Source organism: Gopherus flavomarginatus, chromosome 18, assembly GCF_025201925.1.
Source record: "Gopherus flavomarginatus isolate rGopFla2 chromosome 18, rGopFla2.mat.asm, whole genome shotgun sequence".
NCBI lineage: Eukaryota > Metazoa > Chordata > Testudines > Testudinidae > Gopherus > Gopherus flavomarginatus.
The window spans coordinates 19,799,524-19,818,188 of NC_066634.1; the positions used below are offsets into that span (position 1 = coordinate 19,799,524).

Below are 18,665 nucleotides of genomic sequence, written 5' to 3' on the forward strand. Positions count from 1 at the left end.
GCGGATTCGGCGGCTTGCCTTCCGGAGAGTTTCGGTCCCGCAGCTTCGGCGTACCCACCGCCTAATTGCCGCTGAAGCCGTGGGACCAGCGGACCTCCCGCAGGCGTGCCGCCGAAAGCCGCCTGACTGCCACCCTCGCAGGGACTGGCAGGGCGCCCCCTGTGACTTGCCGCCCCAGGCGCCCGCTTGGAGCGCTGGTGCCTGGAGCCGCCACTGGGGGCAGCAGAGTGGCGCTGGGGGCTGGGGGTCAATGGCCCATCAACACCGCCCAATCGGTGTGAGCTTCCCTGGCACCAGGAAACGCGGCTGTTCCTAGAAGGGCGAGGGGGGCGGGGGGGGGGATGAAATTCCTGCCTCCTGCAGCTTCAACAGGAGACAAGAGTCTTCACATCCTGTCCTCAGCTGGGCTGCAGGACAGCAGTTGAGCAGCTCCTGTGCCCCACCCCAGAGGTGGCTGCATCTCAGGAACCTTATTAGAGGGACCAGATAGCAAGTGTGAAAAATTGGGACACTTTTTTGTGGGGGTGGTGGTATAGTTGCCTATATAAGACAAAGCCCCTAATATTGAGATGGTCCCGCAAAATCCTATCCCAGCTGCCAGCCCCCCCATAGAAGCGGCCTGCTCCCCTGCCCCCAGGCTTGTCTGTGGACTGTGTACCGGAGACTCTTCCCTCCGAGGAGCTTCCTCCCGCTGTCAGGTCTCAGGCGTTGTATTTATCCTGGGCTCCCTGCTGAACTTTCTACCCACTCGAACCCAGCTCCCTCAGCCAGGGCCCTGGATCGCAGCTGGACGACACGTCTAATGTGCCCTATAAATAGCCCCTTCCCACCAGCTGCTGCTGCCTGAGGGTTCTCACGGGAACCAGGTCCTGCTCAGGAGGGTGGGGGGAAGCAGAGGGGGTCGAAGCCCTGCTTGAGGGTGGGATCTCTCTGTGCCCATCCCTGTGGCATCAGATCCCTCTGCTTGAGGGCCGGGTGGGCAGAGCTCATGGCTTTGCTGATGGGGGATCTGTTGGAGAGGGAGGCAGGTGTCTTGGGCCTCTGCTCTGCAGTTGAGACCAGCAGGGAGCCCCATTGCCAATCCATCCGGGTTGCTTCCTCCTAGGGTGCCTCTCCCCAGCTACACCCCAGCTCCGTTGGAGTGGGACCGAGACAACCGCCGGCGCCTGCAGGATCCCTGAGCCAGACACCGCTCACTGGCCTCATGTCTGCACTGCAGCTGAAGCATGTGGGAGCCTTTTATTCTCTTCCTGCTGCTTGTGTCGCTCCAGGGAACAGCGGAGGTGAGACTGCACCCCAGGGCGCCCCCACCACGGCTGGCACTTAGCTCAGTACCGCCCCCAGGCAGCACCTCAGACCCCTGTTGTTCCGTCTCGGTGCAATAGCATCCCCTGCAGCAACTGCACCACAGCTGGCGCTCCTGCCCCGCTCCCCGCAGTGCCCCCTGCTGGGAAAGGCCGGGACTGGAGTAGCTGGGAGTTCTTGCACAGCCAGTTCCTGTCCTGCTCCCCATAGCGCCCCCTACTGGGAGATGCTGGGACTGGAGTAGCTGGGCGCTCCCCACAAGCCAGCTCCTGCCCTGCTCCCCACAGCGCCCCCTGCTGGGAGAGGCTGGGACTGGAAGTTGTATTTCCCTCCACGTGAGCCCTGGGGCTGCAGTCTATTCAGGGGGACAGGAACACAGCTGCACGCAGAGCCCATTGCCCTGACTCCCATCCCATTGCAGGCGAGCTCCTCAGAGAAGTCAGCCAAGGACATGTTTGCGGCCTGGCGGCAGTACCAGCAGGAGTGTGAGCGCAGAATGGCCGAGGAGCCGTATCCCGCAGGTGAGGGAAGCGGGTTGTTCCTCCTGGGCCGGGGTTGGGGTAGGGCCAGCGGGTCTCATAAGTGCACCCAGCGTCCACTTGGGCATCCCAACCCCTCCTCTCAGCACGTGTTGCCATGTTTGAAAACCCATGTTGTTTGTGCTTGCATGGGGTAGCGTGTTGGTGTGGCCCATGGGCATGCCTGAGTGTGGTGTCTGTGTGAGCTTCTTTTGCATGTGCATGCATGTGGTTGGCATGTGCGTGAGGGGGCTGCCTGGATGGGGGTGGCTGTGCAGGCATGTTTCTATGTGTGTGCGTGATTTGCATGTGTGTCTGTGTTTGCAGAGGCGTGTTTGTGTGTGTGTGTGGTTTGCACATGTGTGTGATTTGCACGTCTGTATTTACAGAGGTGAGTTCCTGTGTGCGTGGTTTTCACGGGTGCATGTGATTTGCACTTGTCTGTGTTTACAGAGGTGAGTTTGGGTGTGAGTTACACACGCGTATGTGATTTGCACATCTATTTAGAGGTGAGTGTGTGTGATTTGCACACGTGTGATTTGCACATGTCTGTGTTTATAGGCTTGTGTTTGTGTGTTTCACGCTTGCATATGATTTGCATATGTCTGTGTTTGCAGAGGCAAGTTTGTGTGTGTGAGTTGCACATGTGCATGTGATTTGCACGCGTTTGTATAGATGAGTGTGTGTGTGTGGTTTACACACATGCACCTGACTTGCCCATGCCTGTGGTCACTTAGGCCTGCTTGCCGTGCATGGGTCACACACGTATGAATGTGATTTGCACGTGTATGCGTGTGGCCACCCAGACCTGCGTGACTGGTGTTTGCCCGTCTCTGTGACATGCAAGTGTTTTAAATGCCTCTTGTCTTCATCCCCTCCCAGGCCTGGTGTGTAACCGGACCTTTGACATGTATGCCTGCTGGGAGGACACTCTGCCCAACACCACCGCCATGGTGCCCTGTCCGTGGTACCTGCCCTGGCATCACCACGGTAAATATGCCTTCCTCCGAGGCTCATTCCAGCCACACCACCTTCCCATGCCTGGCCCCTCGGCCCACCTGCTGGGACCCGCTCCCCGGGTGAAAGCTGGCCCAATTCTGATCTTAGCTACATGCTGGAATCCAGAGTAGAGGCCTGGGGCTGCTCTGCAGAGGACTAGGCCTGCAAGCTCAGGCCCATGCAGAGTACGGTGATGTTAACCCTTGTGTCCCCACACCCCTATGACTCAGGCTGCAGGGGGGTCACTTTAAGAGCAGGGCGGGGACATCTGTGGGCAGTGGCAGTGGGGCTGTGGCTGACACACACCCACATACCCCCCCCCCACACCTGCCACTTGGCTCCCCTGGTCTCCTCCCCGGCAGTTCGTGGTGGGTTCGTGATGCGGCTCTGCGGCCCGGCTGGCCAGTGGGTGACGGACGAGTTGGGGCTGCCCTGGAGGGACCACTCGCAGTGCGAGGATCTCAGCACAGACCACCCCTTCCAGGTCAGTGTCCCGGCCGGCCACAGGCTGCTTCCCAGCCTGGCTCCCAGCTCCCAAGCCACGCGGCTTTCTCTCCAGCCGCTCCCACCCAGCCTCCGACTCCGTCCTGAGCCAGAGTCCCTCTGAGCTCTGGCAGCTCGTTCCTCTCCAGCGCTGGAGGGATCTGTTGGCTGGATGCGGTGCTGCCCGGAAAGGATCCAGCAGCCGAATCCCCGCTCTGTTTCCATATCAATGCCCTCGCCGGTCCCTGATTGTCCCAGCAGGGGGCGCCCTCCCCTGTAAATGCTCCGAATGGCAGGGGTGGGGCGGAGGGAGGTGGGGAAGGAAGGGGCAAGGAGCTCGACCTGACCCTCCGCTGCGTCCCTTTGCAGAAGCAGGTGCGGTTCCTGGAACAGTTCCGGCTGATGTACACCGTGGGCTACTCCCTCTCGCTGGTCTCCCTGCTGCTCGCCCTGCTGCTGCTCCTGGCTTTCAGGTACTGCAGAGCCTGTGGGCGTGGCGGAGTTAATGGTCCAGCTCCTGATGTCAGTGGCCCTGGGGGAAGTGCACTGAGGCCACTCGGGATTTGCACCCAGGTCGAGGGGCAGAGTATGGACCCGTGGATTTAATCTGTACCGCCTCCCTCTTTAAAAAGCAAGTGTCTTTTAGTAATTAAGGGCCTGATCCTGGATTTGGGCCTGATGGGGGGCCGCTCCCCAGTTTGACACGCCCTTTACTGCAGGAGTCACTCCTGTTTGACGCTCCGCCTGCTGTTGGTTTGCTCTGTATGGATGGGGCGCATGGAGCCGGATCTGCAGTGTAAAACCGGAGTAAGCGAGACTGGGACCGGGCCTGGACAGCTCCTCTTGATTTTTAGTTCCTGCGGCCACACTGTCCATTGCTGGCATTGGTGAATTTCACCCCTGGTTAGTCAGTGTTGTGCCCAAGGCCCCAGCACAGAGCCCAGCGCGCTGGCTCAGCTGTCTTCACCCGCTGGCTCAGCGTGACTCTTAGCGTAAGGGCCCGGCACTGGGTCAGTGCCCGGTGACGCTCGCAGGCGCTCGGTGTCGACGGCCACAGCTGCTTAGTTTAAATGCTGGAGTACGGCTGCCCCCCCATCCCCCTGATTGATGGTCCCACCCCCTCTGCAGGAAGCTGAGATGCACCCGCAACTACATCCACGTGAACCTCTTCCTCTCGTTCATGCTGCGGGCCGTCTCCATCCTCACCCGGGATGCCCTCCTCCGTGTGCGCTTCTCCAAGGACCTGCGGCACGAAGGGGACCTCTTCCATCTCCTTGGGGACCAGGTACTGCCCGGTCGCGGGCATCACTCCCGGAGGAGGTGGGGGGAGGAGATCCAGCCAGCTGGGCTGAGGGATTGAGCCCCTTTCTGACCTCGGGGAGGGGGGGGAATCCCTACCTCCAAGGGGGGCACTGCAGCGAGCACCCTGTACATCGGGGGTGAAAGCCCGGGGACCCCCAAGGTCAGCAGCGAGGCAGTATGGGCCAGACCCCAGCTGGCTTAAATCAGCACTAAAATTCATGGAGCCGCGTCAGCTGTGATCCAGCACCAGTGGAGCTCTGGCCCGTTGACACCAGCTGGGGACCTGGCCCCAGGCTGACCCACTCCCAACAGGAGCCGTTGGCAGCAGGGTTAGGCATGGGATCAGCGAGCTGATCCAGGGGTGGGAGGGATCCAGCTGCGTATTTGTACGGTGTCCCCACCAGAGAGGAAGGGGAATTACTCAGAGCTATGAGACAAAAGGCAGTATAGGGAAACTGAGGCTGGATTCCGGGCAAAGCTTCCTGACTCGAAGATCCATGGGGCAGGGGAGTTGCCTCCCCATGGGAAGGGCTGGCAGCCCATCCCGTGGGAATCTGGGCCAAGCCATGGGGGGACCGACTGTAGGGGACACCCCTGCCCTGAGTGGGGATGGGCTGGCCGTGACCTGATGGGGCTCCTCCATCCGTCACCCTCCAGCATTCCCACCTCTCTCTGCTCCTCTCCCCGCTTCCCCGGGGCCTCAGGCTGCCGCTGGCTGCCGCCTGGCTCAGGTCCTGACCCAGTACTGCGTCGGGGCCAACTACTACTGGCTGCTGGTGGAAGGGCTCTACCTGCACAACCTGCTTGTGCTGATGGCCGTCTCGGAGGAGAGCTGCTTTGTGGGCTACCTGCTTGTCGGATGGGGTGAGTGGGGCCGCGCAGGCATGGCCGGGAAGGGGCATGGTGGAGGTACTGCAGTGCGGGCCAGGGCATAGGGAGACCCCCTTTGGTGACCTAGGCAGTGCAGGCTGGGAGCTGGAAAGGACCCCAGGGTACGTCTGCATCCAGAAGCCCCCCGAAAGAATCCCCCTTAGATACTTGCCCCAGCATGGCCCTGCTCTGCCGCGAAGGGTAGTGCGGGGTTCCACCCACAACGCCTGCGGCGTTCCACAGCACGTCTAGGCATCCCGGTGGGTAACGTGCCGGAGTCCTATCTCCACTACCACTAGCACTCCCACCAGTGGCAGAGATGCACCCACCGGAGAGGAGATGGAAAATGCTAGAGGGCATGTACACAGGGGGGAATCTCACGGGTGGGGCTGGAGAACAAAACCCTAACTGCTGCGTCTGTCTGTCCATAGGAGCCCCCGTCCTGTTTGTCATTCCCTGGGTGATCATCAGATACCTCTATGAAAACAACCAGTAAGTCCGGCCAGCAAAATCTCTCCAGCTTGGGGTCCAGCACAGAAAGAAAGTGCTTGGAAATCCTCGAACTTTGGGGTGACCTTGTCAGAGGGTCTCTAGGAAGCGGGGTGAGAAACAAGGGTTTGGTGCCAGGAAACATTTTGAGGAGGGGAATTTAAAAATCCGTTTTGTTTTCTTCAAAAACATCCAGGTTTTCGTCAAAAATCCAAACCCTGAGGTTTAAAAAGTAAATGATTTTAGGATTTCAGCCAAAATTTCTCTGCCTTCAGTTGCCAAAAACAGGAGGGGGGAAATTGGCTAAAAACGAACGTTTCCATTTTGATGAAAACGTCACTTCTTGTCCAGTCAAACGTCCCAAGACGAACGCGGTTTTCCCCATCCCTGTTCCACACCCATGTAAACGTGTGCGTGTGAGCTCGCTGCATTCACAGCACTTTGTGACCCCAGGCCCACGCATGAGCGTCATTTGTAGGACTTGACCCATCCATCTCTGGTGTATCAGCTAACGGGCTAATTCTGCTAGCCAGAGCGAGTGACGGGTCCGAGGCTCTTCTGTGCTCCAGCTGGGGGATCTCAATCTTTTTCCTTCTGCTATAAAAACTCCACGGCCCACCTGTGCCACAATTGTTTTTCTGCCCCCACTCCACCCCTTCCATGAGGCCCCGCCCCTGCCTCACCTCTTCCCACCCCTTCCCCACCCCCATTCCAATCCCAGCCCCAAAATCCCCACCCCAAATCCACCCCCTCCCTGCCCCTATTCTGACTCCTTCCCCAAATCCCCGCCCCAGACTCGACTCTTCCCTGCCTCCTCCCCTGAGTGCGCCATGTTCCTATTCCTCCCCGTCCCTGCCGGAGCGTGCTAACGCTGCCAAACAGCTGTTTGGCGTCGGCCGGGCAGGAAGCGCTGGGAGGTAGGTGGAGGCGCGAGGACGTGGTGCGCTCAGGGGAGGAAGAGGTGGGGTGGGGGGTGAGGGGAGCTTGGCTGCCGGTGGGTGCAGAGCACCCACTAATTTTTCCGCATGGGTGCTCCAGCTCCGGAGCACCCACGGAGTTGGCACCTATGCCACAAAGCTAAGTTGCAGAGGCTTCAACTTCAGCCCTGTCTGGCAGGGCTCAGGGCTTTGCAATATACCTTGCAGTCCTGAGAGGTGGGACTTTGGCTTTCTGCTCAGGGCCCTAATGAATCTAATGCCGACCATGCTTGGCAGACCCCCTGAAACCTGCTTGAGAACCACTAGCTCCAGCCACCTGTAAGGGTTAGGAAGGGATCCCCCCCACCCCCTGCCCTGATGTATTCTGGGTTTGGGGTTTTTTAATCTCCTCTGAAGCGTCATGTACACAGCTGGAGAGGGGAGCCTGGACTGGGTGGGCCACGGCTCCCTTGAGAATTCTCTCTCTGGTGCTTGGCTGGCTGGTTCTTGATCCCATGCTCAGGGTCGGATTTGGGGTGCGGAAGGAATTTGCCCCCAGGTCAGACTGGCTGTGGCCTTGGAGGACTTTTTCCCCTTCCTTTGCGATATGGAGCATGGATCCCCCAATCAATCCCCTGCCATTGGCGGGGCCCCAGTGCCCATGGGTCCCTGCTGTTCTCTGCCTGTGGCCCATGAGCGTTTAGTCTCCTGGGGGCTGTAATACTTTGATCTAATGGAGGTTGTCGGGCTTAGGGCGGGGGCGGCTGGGTGAGGTTTAATGGCGGGTGCTCACAGGAACTCAGGCTGGATGATCTGATGGCCCTTTCTGCCCTCAAATTCTGTGGCAGTGGTGGGAAGCAAAGGCCAGCCCTCGGCTGATCTGGGTCACAGACAGAACTGTGCTCACGCGGGGGAGAGAGAAGGTTGGTGCCACCTGCTAACTCCTGTCACCACCCTACCCGGCTGTGCAGGTTCCTCCCTCCCAGCCAGTTTGACGTGAGTTGGTTTTCCAGGTGCTGGGAGAGAAATGACAACATGGCCTATTGGTGGATTATCCGCTGCCCCATCCTGCTCGCCATCCTGGTGAGTTACAAACACCCACTGCGCTTCAGACAGCCAAGAGGCAGCTACTCCAGTCCTGGTCTGCCCCAGCAGGGGGCGCTGTGGGGAGTGGGTGCTGGTGGTGGAGGAAGCTCCCAGCTACTCCAGGTCTGGTCTCCCCCAGCAGGGGGCGCTGTGCGGAGGGGCAGGCGCTGGCTGTAGGGGGAACTTCTGGCTTCTCCATTCCCACTCTGACCCATCAGGGGGCGCTGTGGGGAGTGAGGTGAGGGCTCTGGCTGTGAGCGTGCTTCCGGCTATGTCAGTCCTGGTCTTGCCCAGCAGGGGGTGCTGTGGGGAGCAGGATGGGAGCGCTGGCACCTGGGGGGTGATGCTTTCTCCTCCCCATGTATAAATCGCCACTCTCCCTCCCCCATGTAAACACCAGCCCTACTGCAGGGGCTCCAAGCCCATCCCCAGGGCAGAGGGTACTAGTGGGGAGTGATGGGTAACTTACTCTCTCTCCCCCAGGTTAACTTTGTCATATTCGTCCGTATCATTAAGATACTGGTCTCCAAACTCCGGGCTCACCAGATGCGCTACATGGATTACAAGTTCAGGTAGGCAGGGGCTACCCCTCGCGGCGGCGCCCCCAGCTGGGAGCCCCGGCTCCCTGCAGCAGCATTGACTCTGGCTCTTAGATCTGGCAAACGAAGTGGGGTGGTACCACTTCCAATGGAACAAATCCAGGGAACAGGGCAGGGGCTCACTAGGGGCGCTCTTCTCCGGCACTCAGTGCGGGCCTCAATGTTCCAGTGGGGCACTAGGGAGCGCGGTGTTGAAAGATGGGGTGGAGGCTTCCTAGGGGGCGCTCTCCCCTCACAGTCAGTACTGACCCCAGGGCCCCAGTGGGGCAGTAGGAGGTGCTGTGCTGCAGGGTGGGGTGGGAGCTCAGAAGGGGTCATTTGTGATGGGATCCCCAGCATAGGCGCCGGCTCCGTGGGTGCTGCGGGGCTGCAACACCCACGGGGAAAAATTAGCAGGTGCTCCACACCCACCGGCTGCCAAGCTCCCGCTGTCCCCACCCCATCCTTGCCTCCTCCTCCCCCTCCCAGCGCTTCCCACCCGCAGCCTAACAGCTGTTTGGTTGCGCTTAGGACTTCCAGGAGGGAGAGGGAGGAATGGGGACGCGGTGCACTCTGGGGAGAAGCTGGTAAAGAGGCCAGGCGGGGCGGGGAGGGACTTGGGGGAAAGGGGTGGAATTGGGGTGAGGCGAGCGTGGTGCCGGAGCCGGGGGAGCTAGGGGCAGGGAGGTTAAGCACCCCCGGGGCAGAGGGGAAGTCGGTGCCTATGATCCCCGGGGTACAACCTGGGACTGTGGGACTGCTGTGCCCCTTTAACTCTCCACCCAGCGCTGTCTCACACAAAGCTATGCCAGTGACAAACAGCAAAACCCCTCCAGGCATCGTGATCACTCAGCCACCAGGCTGTGGAGCCTACACCCAGCCAAACCGCATGAATGCTCCGTGAGTCACTCAGAAATCCTACAGAGAGGCACCTGCCAGTCACCCCAGCCCCCAGCCTGGCACCCCAGAAATATACCAGCCTACGCTGCTCAAGACACCCTTGGAACGTGCAAACTCATTAATTAGGTCGCCACTTGGTCAAAGGGAAGTGGCCATGCACCAGCCTTTGAAATCTGAGCTGAGATTCCCCGAGCACTTCAGCTGAAACCACGCTGTTCTAGGTAACATAGAAAACCGATTTATTAACGCCAGAAAGACAGATTTTAAATGATTCTAGGTAGCAGGCAGAGAGAGCCAAGTTGGTTACCTAAGAAATAAACAGAAACACAGTCTAAATTCTAACTTTAACAAACGATGCGGGATTTGAATCAAGCAGCGTCTCTTGCGTCGGTCCTAACAGATGTTACAGGCGGCTCACAGCTCCTCAGTACAAAGACTGGGTTCCTTTCCAGCCTGGGACCAGTCTCCCCAGTTCAAAGTCTTTGTCTTCCAGGTGCTGAGATCAGGGGAGGGGGGAAGAGGCCACGTGATGATGTCACTCTCCCTCTTTTAGACTTTCTTCCAGCTGCTAGAAAGATCCTTGCTGTGACATGGGGGTCAGAGAGTCTCCATGGCATGCCTCAGTAGTTCTCAACCTTTCCAGACGCCTGTGCCCCTTCCAGGAGTCGGATTGGTCTTGCGTCCCCCAAGTTTCACCTCACTGAAAAGCTACTTGCTTACAAATTCAGAGCTGAAAATACAGCAGGCTCACAGCGCACTAATACTGACAAATCGCTCACTTTCTCATTTTTTATCAAATAAATCAATTGGAATATAAATATTGTACTTACATTTCACATAGAGTGGTATAAACAAGTCCATCCTCTGGATGAAATTTTAGTTGGTACTGACTTTGCTTGTGCTTTTTACGTAGCCTGTTGTAAAACCCGGCAAACATCTAGATGAGTTGATGTACCCCCTGGAAAGCTCTGTGTGCCCCCAGGAGTACACGTGTCCCTGGTTGAGAACCACTGGCGTCAGGGCCGGATTAACTCTCCTGTGGGCCTGGGGCTATTAGATTGTGTGGGACCCCTGTGTACAGGGCCGGTGCAACCATTTAGGCGGACTAGGCGGTTGCCTAGGGTGCCGAGATTTGAGGGCACCAAAAAGCGCCCCCCAATTTTTTTTTAAATGGTTGAGCAGCTGCTGCTGCTGGGACAGAGAGGGAGTCTGAGCTGCCGGCGGCAGCCGGCAGCCCAGGGTGTCCCTTGGGTCAGGGCGCCGCCCCGGCAGCCGGCAGCCCAGGGTGTTCCCTGGGTCAGGGCGCCGCCGCGGCAGCCCGCAGTCCAGGGTGTCCCCTGGGTCAGGGCGCCGCCGCGGCAGCCCGCAGTCCAGGGTGTCTCCTGGGTCAGGGCGCCGCCGCGGCAGCCCGCAGTCCAGGGTGTCCCCTGGGTCAGGGCGCCGCCCCGGCAGCCCGCAGCCCAGGGTGTCCCCTGGGTCAGGGCGCCGCCCCGGCAGCCCGCAGTCCAGGGTGCCCCCTGGGTCAGGGCGCCGCCCCGGCAGCCGGCAGTTCAGGGGGTCCCCTGGGTCAGGGCGCCGCCGCGGCAGCCGGCAGTTCAGGGGGTCCCCTGGGTCAGGGCGCCGCCGCGGCAGCCGGCAGTTCAGGGGGTCCCCTGGGTCAGGACGCCGCCGCGGCAGCCTGCAGTCCAGGGCGTCCCCTGGGTCAGGGCGCCGCCCCGGCAGCCTGCAGTCCAGGGTGTCCCCTGGGTCAAGGCGCCGCCCCGGCAGCCAGCAGCCCAGGGTGTCCCCTGGGTCAAGGCGCCGCCCCGGCAGCCAGCAGCCCAGGGTGTCCCCTGGGTCAGAGCGCCGCCGCGGCAGCCTGCAGTCCAGGGCGTCCCCTGGGTCAAGGCACCGCCTCGGCAGCCGGCAGTTCAGGGGGTCCCCTGGGTCAGGGCGCCGCCCCGGCAGCCGGCAGTTCAGGGGGTCCCCTGGGTCAGGGCACCACCGCGGCAGCCCGCAGTCCAGGGTGTCCCTTGGGTCAGGGCGCCGCCGTGGCAGCCCGCAGTTCAGGGGGTCCCCTGGGTCAGGGCGCCGCCGCGGCAGCTGGCAGCCCAGGGGCAGGGGTCCCCTGGCCCAGGGAAACCCTGGGCTTCCGGCTGCCGCGGAGGCGCACTGACCGTGGGTCAGGGCGCCGCTGTGGCAGCCGGCAGTCCAGGGTGTCTGCAGGGGGTGGCAGGCAGCTCCCATGGACGGTCGGCTGCTCACGCGGCACCGGTGGACCTCCTCCAGACACCACTGCGGCAGCTTCACCGGAGCCGCGGAACCAGCGCGCGGGGCGGCGAAATTGCCGTCCGCCTAGGGCGCTCAAAACCCTAGCACCGGTCCTGCCTGTGTACAAGTATTTTTCCTAATTTAAAAGAAAATGATCACAATTATGACATTAACACTATTAACGCTATACTAAATTTGCCTTTTAATTAACATAAAGCCGTTGTGTGGTTACATTTCAGTCTTAAAACATGCTGAACATAGTTCCGTTAACTCAAAATAGCCTACTTCTTACCTTAGAACAGCCGATATATTCGTTTCTTGCTGGGAGGGAGTTTGGGTGCAGGAGGGGGCTCCAGGCTGGGGCAGTGTTGGGGTGCAGGAGAGGGTGAGGGGTGCAGGCTCTGGGAGGGATTCTGACCTGGGGCAGGGGGTTGGGGTTCAGGAGGGGGTGCGAGGTGTAGGCTCCGTCCGGGAGGTGCTTACCACGGGTGGCTCCTGGCCGGCAGTGCAGCAGGGCTCAGGCAGGCTGCCTGCATACTGTGGCCCCACGCTGCTCCTGAAAGCATCCGGCTGCTGGCACGTCTCTGCGTGCCCCTTGGGGGAAGGGGACAGCAGGTTTCTATACACTGTCCGTGCCCACAAGTGCCATCCCCGCAGCTCCCATTGGTCAGGAACCGGTCAATGGCAGCTGCGGGGACGGTGCAAGGGGCAGGGGCAGCGCACAGCACCGCCTTCCCCCCACCCTGCCAGGGGCCACAAGAGAAGTGCCAGCAGCCAGCCACTTCCGAGAGCGGCGTGGGGCCACGGCATTCAGGCTGCCTGCCTGAGCCCTGCTGTGCCGCTGGACTTTTCGCAGCCCGCACATTGTGATCAACTGGCAGAGGCTCCAGGATCGACCAGTTGATCGCGATCGATGGGTTGGTGGCCACTGAATTGTCTATATTTATGGATTTATGTTTGCGGGGGCCCCCCTTAGCCCGAGGCCCTGGGCTGCAGCCCCTAAAGCCCTGGCATTAATCTGGCCCTGACTGGCATCCATGCCCTTTGTAAGGAGCCTTTGGGCGAGTGGATTCTCTGTGATGGGCCATTAACAGCTGTCTGGCCAGGGATAGCTGGTCCTTTGTTGTCACTGAAAGGCCAGCTGTGGGCTTTCCCAACCTCACAATATATCTCAGTAACACATATAGCACAACTTCATAACTTCCCACCGATAGGACACACAACCCAACAGATCAAGACTTTTAAAATGATACCTCACAAGGCATTGCACAAAACACACCATAATCATCTCACAGTGGGGAATATGGGGGTCCCAGGGTGCTACTTTGAGGTACAGAGTGTCACAGCACTCTTCCCTGGTAGTCAGTGCTGGCACCAGAGGGACACGAGGGGGCGCTGGGCTGCAGGGAGTGGGGCAGGAGCTCAGTACCGGGCGCTCTCCCTTCACAGTCAGCGCTGACCTTATGCCCTAGGGTGGTGTTAGGGGGCACTGGGCTGCAGGGAGCGGTGGCACAGCAGGGGGCGCTGGGCTGCAGGGACCAGGGTAGGGGCTCAGCAGGGGGCGCTGTGTGGCTAGGAGTGGGGTGGGGGCTCGGCAGGGGGCGCTGGGCTGCAGGGAGCGGGGTAGGGGCTCAGCAGGGGGCGCTGTGTGGCTAGGAGCGGGGCAGGGGCTCTGCAGGGGGCGCTGGGCTGCAGGGAGTGGGGCAGGAGCTCAGTACGGGGCGCTCTCCCTTCACAGTCAGTGCTGACCTTATGCCCTAGTGTGGTGCTGTGGGGCACTGGGCTGCAGGGAGCGGGGCGGGGGCTCAGCAGGGGGCACTGGGCTGCAGGGAGCTCAGTGGGGGCTCAGCAGGGGGCGCTGGGCTGCAGGGAGCGGGGCAGGGTCAGTAGGGGGCTCTGTGCTGCAGGGAGTGGGGCGGGGGCTCAGCAGGGGGCTCTGGGCTGCAGGGAGCGGGGCGGGGGCTCAGCAGGGGGCTCTGGGCTGCAGGGAGTGGGGCAGGGTCAGTAGGGGGCGCTGCGCTGCAGGGAGCGGGGCAGGGTCAGTAGGGGGCTCTGTGCTGCAGGGAGCAGGACGGGGGCTCAGCAGGGGGCTCTGGGCTGCAGGGAGCGGGGCGGGGGCTCAGCAGGGGGCTCTGGGCTGCAGGGAGCAGGACGGGGGCTCAGCAGGGGGCTCTGGGCTGCAGGGAGCAGGACGGGGGCTCAGCAGGGGGCTCTGGGCTGCAGGGAGCGGGGCGGGGGCTCAGCAGGGGGCTCTGTGCTGCAGGGAGCGGGGCAGGGTCAGTAGGGGGCTCTGGGCTGCAGGGAGCGGGGCGGGGGCTCAGCAGGGGGCTCTGAGCTGCAGGGAGCGGGGCAGGGTCAGTAGGGGGCGCTGTGCTGCAGGGAGCGGGGCAGGGGCTCAGCAGGGGGCTCTGGGCTGCAGGGAGCGGGGCAGGGTCATTAGGGGGCGCTATGCTGCAGGGAGCGGGGCAGGGTCAGTAGGGGGCACTGGGCTGCAGGGAGCAGAGCGGGGGCTCAGCAGGGGGCACTGGGCTGCAGGGAGCGGGGCAGGGTCAGTAGGGGGCGCTGTGCTGTAGGGAGCGGGGCAGGGTTAGTAGGGGGCGCTGTGCTGCAGGGAGCGGGGTGGGGGCTCAGCAGGGGGCGCTGTGCTGCAGGGAGCAGGGCAGGGTCATAGGGGGTGCTGTGCTGCAGGGAGCGGGGCAGGGTCAGTAGGGGGCGCTGTGCTGCAGGGAGCTCAGTGGGGGCTCAGCAGGGGGTGCTGTGCTGTAGGGAGCGGGGCAGGGTCGTAGGAGGTGCTGTGCTGCAGGGAGCGGGGCAGGGTCAGTAGGGGGCGCTGTGCTGTAGGGAGCGGGGCAGGGTCGTAGGGGGTGCTGTGCTGCAGGGAGCGGGGCAGGGGCTCAGCAGGGGGCACTGGGCTGCAGGGAGCGGGGCAGGGGCTCAGCAGGGGGCACTGGGCTGTAGGGAGCGGGGCAGGGTCATTAGGGGGCGCTATGCTGCAGGGAGCGGGGCAGGGTCAGTAGGGGGCACTGGGCTGCAGGGAGCAGAGCGGGGGCTCAGCAGGGGGCACTGGGCTGCAGGGAGCGGGGCAGGGTCAGCAGGGGGCGCTGTGCTGCAGGGAGCGGGGCAGGGTCAGTAGGGGGCGCTGTGCTGCAGGGAGCTCAGTGGGGGCTCAGCAGGGGGTGCTGTGCTGCAGGGAGCAGGGCAGGGTCATAGGGGGTGCTGTGCTGCAGGGAGCGGGGCAGGGTCAGTAGGGGGCGCTGTGCTGCAGGGAGCTCAGTGGGGGCTCAGCAGGGGGTGCTGTGCTGTAGGGAGCGGGGCAGGGTCATAGGGGGTGCTGTGCTGCAGGGAGCGGGGCAGGGTCAGTAGGGGGCGCTGTGCTGCAGGGAGCTCAGTGGGGGCTCAGCAGGGGGTGCTGTGCTGTAGGGAGCGGGGCAGGGTCGTAGGAGGTGCTGTGCTGCAGGGAGCTCAGTGGGGGCTCAGCAGGGGGTGCTGTGCTGTAGGGAGCGGGGCAGGGTCGTAGGAGGTGCTGTGCTGCAGGGAGCGGGGCAGGGTCAGTAGGGGGCGCTGTGCTGCAGGGAGCTCAGTGGGGGCTCAGCAGGGGGTGCTGTGCTGTAGGGAGCGGGGCAGGGTCGTAGGGGGTGCTGTGCTGCAGGGAGCGGGGCGGGGGCTCGGCAGGGGGCGCTGTACTGCTGGAAGTTCGATCTCACGGCCAAGACGCAGAAAGCCTGGTTCGTGCCCCAGCTGAGGCCAGGGACTATCCCATGAAACTGTGGAAACTGGGAGCATCATCCGGGTGCCCTGAACTGAGCAGTCTAAGAACTGGCCCTGCCACCTGGGGGGCTGGGAAGACACCAGGCTGGGATCCCAGCCCCGCTGGGGGAGGCCCAGACCCTGCGGCTGGTTCCTTTAACATTGCCTCGGAGGGCCATGTGGTCTGGCTGGGCTCTGGCCCGAGGGACGCCTGTGGGGCTTGGCAGGGGGGCAATTCACCCCCCACTTCCCTATCACTCTCTCCCAGGCTGGCCAAGTCGACGCTGACCCTGATCCCACTGCTGGGCATCCACGAGGTGGTGTTTGCCCTGGTGACGGAGGAGCAGGCCCAGGGGACGCTGCGCTACGTCAAGCTCTTCTTTGAGCTCTTCCTCAGCTCCTTCCAGGTAGGGAGCAGAGCCGGGGCCCCCCCAGGGCTGGCGGGATGGGATCTGGGGCAGAGGGGTGCCAGGGCCACCCAGCCCCGGAGGAATGAGGGTGAGGGCACGGGGACCGCCCCACCCAGGGGTTGGGCTTCAGCTCTGGGGATTGTTTGCATGTGCCTGCTATTGGGTTGGACAGAGACGTGTCCCCAGCATCCCCCACTCAAGCCATGTGGGGTGCTGTGGGGTCAGCTCTGCCCCCTGGCACCAAGTGTGGTGCCGCCGGCTGAGCAGGGAGCTGGCCGAAGGCAGCTCCACGCCGAGCAGCCGTGGGATCCCGCCTGGGCATGGAGCCTCCCCAAAGACAGCCTCACCCCACCTCTCCACCCCTGGTATGTCCCAGGGGAGCTGGGCCCAGCCCTGCCTTTATCTGCTCTTGTCTTGCAGGGTCTTCTGGTGAGCATCCTCTACTGCTTTGTCAACAAGGAGGTAGGTCCCCCCCCCGACCCATAGGAACTGAGCCGTTTCTGATTCTCCTTAACGGTTCACACGCTGCAGTACTGGCTCCTGGGCGAAAGGGTCGGGGACAGTGCCCTTCCCGGAGTGTGGTGGGTGAGAGATCACACGGTGCAGGCATGCCACGGGGCGCTGGCAGCAGAGTCGGGCTGGGGAGGAGAGGCAAGGCGTTGCACAGTAGCTACAGCCCATTGACACCATTGGAGCTACGGCCCATTGACACGAGCTGGGATCTGGCCCATTGATAGTGAACACCTTTCTTTGCATACAGCTCGCTCTCTCTCCATTTACAAGATGCAATGGGATACCAATATCACATCATCATTTAACTTGTGTGAAGCCTCTTACACTGCTATGGCCTCCCCCTGCTCCCCATGCACCAAGGGTCTCATCCTGTCCCCTGGGCATTACTTGACCCCCCCACCCGCCTCCTTTTCTCTGCCCTGCTCCAGGTCCAGTCTGAGATCCGGAGGAAGTGGCAGAGGTGCCAGCTGGGCGCGAACCTGCTGGAGAAGCCTGGCCACAGCTGCAGCCATGGGCCGTCCTGCCGCTGCCAGCAGGGCAAGGCCTTTGAGGTGGGCTGCCCCCGGCGCTCCAGCCACCCGGGGAAGAGGGGAGCTGAGGTGGAGTCCAACTGCAGCTCGGAGAACTCCATGGGCGGCTCCCAGCTGCAGCAGCAGCAGCGCCGCCCCTACGCCAGTACCACGGGCAGCAAATCCTACTGCTACATCCCGGTTCAGACGCAGCCGGCAGGCAGGCTGGGGGGCAAGGAGCTGCTCCCCAGGGCTAGGGAGCCTGGGGACAACAAGATCTCAGAGAGCTGTTGCTAAAATCGAACTTGGGGCCCTTCCCGCCTGCTGGCCCAGGGGCTGGGAGAGAGGGGCCAGGTTGTGAACTCCTTCAGACTCTCCCTGTCTTGGGCAGGGGGAAGACACTGAACCACTAGGGATGGAGGGAAGGGGGTGTTGGGGGTGGGGCATGGCACACAGGGTCTGCAGGACCAGCATACCCACACTACCTGGTATCCTTTCCGCAAGGCATGGTGCCCCCCTGGAGTGCCTGTGGACAAATGACATGGACGCGTATGAGTCAGCTGTTGCTGAGACTCGGGGGACGTCCAGCTGGGGTCAGTGCAGAGGCGCATCTCCTTGGGCCTGTGGTGGGCACACTCAGCCCCTTGGGAATCCAGCCCCCCACCTCCCTTGTAGGGGTCTCTCTGAATACTGTGGAGCTGGCATAAGGGGCCTGCTCTCAACCTCCTGTGTAGAGGCGACTCAGGGCGCAGCCAGAGAGCACTGCGCTGTAGCTATTCTCTGCCCCATCCCCCCAGTCTATAGGGGGCAGATAGAGAGTGGAGCTGGAATCCACTGTGCTGTAGGTATCAGGCCCTTAGGACGTGGAGCAGCAGTTAGATCACCCCTGAGGTTGCCCTGACAGAGAATAGGAGCAAGGCAGGGCCTAGAGACTGCATTGGAGCTTAAATCCACCTCCCGCCATCCTTGCCTCAAGTGCAGAGATGGGGAAACGGGCCTCTGGTGTGTGTCCACCTTTTTTGAATGGCTGGTGACACCCTGTGGCAGCGAGTTCCACAGGTTAACGGTATGTGGCATTAAAAATGCGTTAATTTTCTTGCATGCGTTGCCTTTGAATTTGATGGGATTTGAACCTGCAGAGGTGTGGGGTGCTGCCTGTGTAAGTGCAAGGCTTATGTGGGAGGGTGTGACGGGTTTGATCACAGAAACCCCTTTGGGGCTGCCAACTGATGTGCTGAGACTACTTCTAACCCAATTTCCCTGGCAGCTCGGGACTCCAGAACCTTTCCTGTTTGAGCTAGACACACCTGCCTGCTGGAAACCCAGACCCAGCTCTGAACCGTGTCCTCCACAAGCTGCAGGCTCCATTGAAAACAGCTTAAGAAGTACTCCTGTCGCCAACACTCAAATGCCCAGCTCCCAACGGGGTCCAAACCCCAAATAAATCCATTTTACCCTGTCTAAAGCTTATACAGGGTAAACTCATAAATTGTTCGCCCTCTATAAGACTGATAGAGAGATATGCATAGCTGTTTGCCCCTCCTCGGGTAGTAATACCTACTCTGGGTTAATTAAAAAGTAAAAAGTGATTGTATTAAATACAAAAAAGTAGGATTGAAGTGGTTCCAAGTAATAACAGACAGAACAAATTACCAAACAAAATAAAATAAAACACACAAGTCTAAACCTAATACAGTAAGAAAACTGCATTCAGATAAAATCTCACCGTCAGATGAAGAATTGCCACTTTTAGGTCTGTTATTGAATGACAAGAGAGGTTGACGTGTTC

General features: G+C 61.2%; 1 protein-coding gene across 1 annotated transcript; it reads left to right on the top strand.

The window, feature by feature from the left end:
* The first annotated feature begins 1,045 nt into the window (after positions 1-1,045).
* On the top strand, positions 1,046-17,275 carry GIPR (gastric inhibitory polypeptide receptor). The gene is made up of 13 exons (XM_050928099.1): positions 1,046-1,283; positions 1,727-1,826; positions 2,706-2,813; positions 3,185-3,306; positions 3,675-3,778; positions 4,434-4,590; positions 5,312-5,471; positions 5,909-5,969; positions 7,897-7,966; positions 8,453-8,541; positions 15,713-15,851; positions 16,275-16,316; positions 16,796-17,275. The coding sequence occupies exons 1-13, from the start codon at positions 1,227-1,229 to the stop codon at positions 17,171-17,173; spliced, it is 1,587 nt and encodes a 528-aa protein (XP_050784056.1). The 5' UTR covers positions 1,046-1,226; the 3' UTR covers positions 17,174-17,275.
* Positions 17,276-18,665: the final 1,390 nt, after the last annotated feature.